Source organism: Mandrillus leucophaeus, unplaced genomic scaffold (assembly GCF_000951045.1).
Source record: "Mandrillus leucophaeus isolate KB7577 unplaced genomic scaffold, Mleu.le_1.0 Scaffold10, whole genome shotgun sequence".
NCBI classification, from domain to species: domain Eukaryota; kingdom Metazoa; phylum Chordata; class Mammalia; order Primates; family Cercopithecidae; genus Mandrillus; species Mandrillus leucophaeus.
This window is the reverse complement of record NW_012098098.1, coordinates 6,177,897-6,182,771: the sequence shown is the minus strand read 5'-3', so window position 1 is coordinate 6,182,771 and position 4,875 is coordinate 6,177,897. Positions and strand designations below refer to the sequence as shown.

The 4,875-nt window shown below is 60.0% G+C and overlaps 1 protein-coding gene across 1 annotated transcript in view; it reads left to right on the top strand.

Annotated features, from left to right (window-relative positions):
• The first annotated feature begins 418 nt into the window (after positions 1-418).
• The window catches only part of PIEZO1 (piezo-type mechanosensitive ion channel component 1), a 43,005-nt gene continuing 38,548 nt past the window's right edge, over positions 419-4,875 (top strand). Inside the window, exons 1-2 of the mRNA XM_011972461.1 lie at positions 419-482; positions 881-955. Coding sequence (XP_011827851.1) covers positions 419-482; positions 881-955 — 139 coding nt within the window. The remainder of the gene's footprint in view (positions 483-880; positions 956-4,875) is intronic.

The following is a 4,875-nucleotide window of genomic DNA, read 5'->3' as shown; positions in this document are numbered from 1 at the left end:
CTCCCTGGGTGCTGCCTCGAAGGCGAGTGGCTCCCTCGGGCCCTGCCTGTCCTGGGCTCCCTGGGTGCTGCCTGCCCTATGACTGCGTCCCACTGTTGCCTTTGGACAAAGCCTGCTCTCCTAGGGCCTAGGGTTCTCCCGTGAGATGGCAGGGGTTGGTTCGAAGGTCTCTGAGGTTTTCAGAGTTTTGTGAAGGGCTCTAGAATCCCCTTTCTGTCTTATTGCCGGACAGAGGGTGCAGACAGGGCCTTTTCCGTGAGTTTCTCTCAACTCTCCTTTGTCCATGAGGCGGGAAGAGGGACTTCCCCAGTCCTCAGCTCGGGGCAGGGTGGGATGGACAGAGAACTCTGCAGGGTCCCAGCCTGAGACTGTCCAGCGCCCCGGGGGAGCGAAGCCTGTGGCGTAGCCGTCTGTAGCCATGGCCGGGGTCACTAAGGGCGCAGAGGCCCTGCTGGTGAGGACTGGGGTGGGCTTCTGGGGTGGTGGGCACTAGAGGCAAGACCTTTGCTTGTGGAGGGTGGGTTGGGTCACATCCGCTGGGGCCTTGGAGGGGCAGGTGGGGATTCGTGCGGAGAAGGACTGAAGCCGCTGGGGTTTGGGAGCATGTGTGGAGCAGGCCTAGAGGCCAGGGTGCCTGGTGAAGGTGGGCCTGGGCAGGCTCGGCCTCTATTAGGGGAGCCCCCCAGGCCCCCTCCCCACACAGCTTCCACCTCTGTCTGCTCTCCAAGGTTCCTGTGCTGGGGCTGTGGGGTGGTAGGCCATGTGGCCTGTGTGAACCTCACCATAGACCTCGCTGTGAAGGCTGCAGGGGGCGTCTGGGGGCGGGCTGGCTTCCCCCTGTCCCCTGGGCCAACCTTGCCAGCCTCCCTCTTCCATAAAGGTGAGATCCGCCTGAGCCCTCATGGCCCCTCTGGGTCTGGGTCTGGGTTTTGTGCTCTGCCTGGCGTCATGGCAGGTAAGGCCCACCAGGCTCCCTTGCAGAGCGGGGCAGAGCAGCAGCCGCCGGGAGCTGCCCATACCACGTCTGCTCTTTTCTTCTTCCTCTTCTCCTCTGCCCAGCCCCGCCCACCGGCATAAGCACTAGCACAGAAGTGTTTATGGGTTTCTCTTCCAAGCCAAATAAGGCAGAGAGCGCATTTGCAGGAGTTGGAGCAGGCTGGGGGGAGGGCAGATGGGGCTTGGACCAGGACCCCGGCTCCCTGTAGCTGCCTTGGCCTGGCAGCTGTCATCTGCGAACTAATCCTCCCCGCCCTCACCCGGCCCTTTTCGGAGCTTCCCATGCTCAGCTGGTAGCAAAAGAAGTCAAGACCTAGCAAAGTGTCTGCCCCGGCCAGGAGGCCCAGGTTCTAGTCCTGCGACTGCCGCGGTGAGCTCTGGGGACTCAGACGACTCACGTCCTTTCCAGCTTCTGTTCCCTCGGCTGAGAGGAAGGCTGGACCAAGCCACCTGCCCTGCTTCCATCCCATCTGTTCCCTCCAGTCCTTTTTCTTTTTGGCCAGTTCACTTGTTGATAACTCCAACAATGCATGAAAACATTCCCCTTGTAGAAAAGGGAAATGTTGTGGGTAGGAGGGACCAAGGACCTCTTCTGCAAACACAGCGGCTTGGTGCGGATCTTCGTGGCCCTTTTTATATATCCCAGACATGCAGAAGTTCAGTTTTACACAAAAGGAATGGTAGGCGTCTAACTCTCTGTGGCTTGTATCTCTCGGCAGTGCCGCAGAGCTTGGTGCGCGCTTGCTCTGTCATGCTATGCATCAGGCACTGTTGTCTCTGCAACAATCCTGTGAGGAGGGGGTTACGGTTCTTGATTTATAAATGCACAGACTAAGACAGAGGAGACTGGGCTCAACTGTGGTCATCTCAGCAGCTGTGAGGGGTCAGGGCTGGAGCCCAGTGGTGTAATTTTACAGGGCACGTACAGACATGACACACAGGGTTCCGCCGCACACCCTACTGCCCGGCCCACTCTGCGGGTGGGTGCTGAGGCTGTTCCCGCATCTGCTGTGTCTTGTGGGTCCGTGGGTGCCTGTGGAGTGAGGGTGGTGGGCTTGCATTTCCAAGCACTGCCCCGTCACAGGCTCAGGGAGAAGCAGTTATGCATGAGCTGTCGTGAGCCCCAGGTGTGACTGGCATCACAGCAGGAGGAGCCCTGGGGATGACTGAGTGACGATGGGTGGCGACGGAGCTCACAGAGGCCAGGGTTGCCACCAGGCCAGGGCACTGCTGGGGCCAAGGCTGGGATGCAGCAGGATGTTGGTCTGTTGGGGAGTGGCAGGAAGCCCACAGGGTCAGCTGACACAAGGGGACCCAAAGTGGTGGGAGCCTTGAATGCCAGACCAAGGAACGGGTCTGAGACCACAGTTGGTCCAGTGCACAAAGACACAGGCCAAGAGGGTCGCTGCCCCTTGATGGCCATCCCCTTGTGGGAGGAGAGGCCGGGCAGCCACTGCCGGGAACCCACCTGGGCTTGAGAGTTGGACCACATGGCTGAGGAAGCTCCTGGGGATTCCTCCTGGGATTCAGCTGCTCTGCCCTCAACCCCGGAGGGCCTGTTGGTCTAGCCCTATATCCTCTCTGCCAGTTAGGTCTGGGCAGAGAAGTAGAGGCACAGAGGGTGGCAGAGGGATGTCCAGCCAGGCCTTTCTGTGGCACCTTCTGGGGCTGGCTGGAGTCTGTGAAATCTGTGTTAACTGGCCCAGACCCTTCCTGCCTCCTGGGGCACCTGCTGGAGCTGAGGCTGCTTGGGGAGCCTGTCTGTGACTTGAGTCTCTTGTGGGTCGTGCTGGGCTCGGTTCACCTGCCTGTAGGATGGGATGGTGCCGCCCTTAGGTTGTCGGGAGGACCCGAGGAGGGTGATGCCTCTAGCCCTGGCAGCTGGCCCTGCTCCACCCCGCAGCCCGGCTCCTTCAGGGCCAGAACTCCAACCCAGGTCACAGACTCCAACCCTCGGGCTCTCCTGCTTCCCAGGTAAGGAAGCTGAGCCCTGGAGAAGGTGGAGATGGGATCTCAGTCCAGCCCATGGCTACAGTTCCTTTGAGAAGTCTTGCTCTGTCGCCCAGGGTGGAGTGCAGTGACATGATCTTGGCCCACTGCACCCTCCACCTCCTGGGTTCAAGTGATTCTCCTGCCTCAGTGTCCTGAGTAGCTGGGATTACAGGCACCCACCACCACGCCAGGCTAAATTTTATATTTTTAGTTTCACCATGTTGGCCAGGCTGGTCTTGAACTCCTGACCTCAGGTGCTATGCCCGCCTCAGCCTCCCAAAGTGCTGGGATTACAGGCGTGAGCCTCTGTGCCCAGCGCCAGCCACCAGTTTTGTACGGCACTCAGGTGGGTGTGGTCCCTGAGGACATGTCACACTGGAGATCCTTACAGTCCATTGGCCGACCCGGCCGCACCAGCGGCCAGTGCCGGCCATTGGTGGGTCCAGAGTCCCGGGGCGGAGCGGCTGACTCCAGGTTGTGGAGGGGTCTCTTAGGATCCTTCTAGGCACCCAGGTCGGGCAGGTGCCTCCATGCCTAAGACTGAGCTGCTAGTGGACATTGGGCTGGGTGTGTGGGTGTCCTGCATGCCTTCCCTGTGGCCTGGTGCCCGTGAGGAGTGGACAGTCACCCCGAGGGTGTAGACTACCCTTGAGGCTCCCAGATGGCGGCTGCAGAGCCGCTCCTCCCTGCCTGGTGTGTGACGCCTTGCATGGCTGAGGACACCTCTGACCGCTCAGTCCTGTGACCCTGGATGCAAGCGCTGGGCAGCACCTGGACTCCAGGCCCCCGTCCTTCCTTCCCCTGCTGTCCTGGCTCCTGGGCGGCCCCCCCACACCGAGGCTCTGCCCTGTGCTGGGAACCCAGGAATTACAGCCCTGCCCCTTGGCCCCTGTTTCTCATGTCGGGACTTGCTGGCCAGGTTAACTCCTGACCACCACTGTCTCAGACCTGCTGGTCCCACCCGGTCCCCACCTGTCCACTGCCTGAGGCTCTCCTGTGAGCCCTGCTCTGCAGCTCTTGGCCTGGGGGCCCCTGTCCTCTGGTGGTGCCTCCAGCACTCTGTCCCCTTTGGAGGTGGTGGCTTCGAGGGTAGGTGCCACTGTTCTGTGAAAAGGTGGTATAATCAAAGCAACACCCAGATACTGAAGGAGCTGGGAAATCAAAGGAGGCAGACAGAGCAAGTATGTTGGTTCTGGGCTATTTACTGGGGGGAACTTACAGACAGAAACATGGCCTCGGGCAGCTTCGAGACAGGTAGAGCTCTGAACCCAAACGCCCGACCTGGGGCTCGTATCTTGCCCTGGGAGGAATGTGCAGGTGGCTGGGAACGTGGCAGGTGGGTGGCCAGATTCCTTCTGCAGCCTCAGGTTTGTTTAGGAGGAAACCTACGAGGACTAGGCGTTCTTTTTTTTTTTTTCCTTTCCTGCATATGAATGCCAGGGAATAGGTGTTCCTGCATAAATATGATACATCAACTAGACAGTTTGGAGGCATTCCCAGACCCGGGGTTAATCAGCAGATTAGCATTTAAATAAAGTTACTCTGTCCCCACAGCCAGCCAGGCCTGAGCCACATGGCGGGGGCGGGGGTGTTGGCTGTTTGCTGCGTCCCAGGCTTGCTCCATCTCCTCATCTGCAAAGTGGGGGTGACAGTTGTGGTCCTTGCCTAGTGCCACAGGATTATATAGGACAGATTGCCCAGCCCTGTGCCTGCACTGGGGGCAGCAGTGACGTGATGGCCATGACGGTGACGTGATGGCCATGACGGTGACGTGATGGCCGCAGGTGCGTCCGCCCTCTGGTTAGGCCTTGCCCCATGCCTGCATTGGGGACGGTGGTGACGTGATGGCCGCGGGTGCGTCTGCCCTCTGGTTAGGCCTTGCCCCAT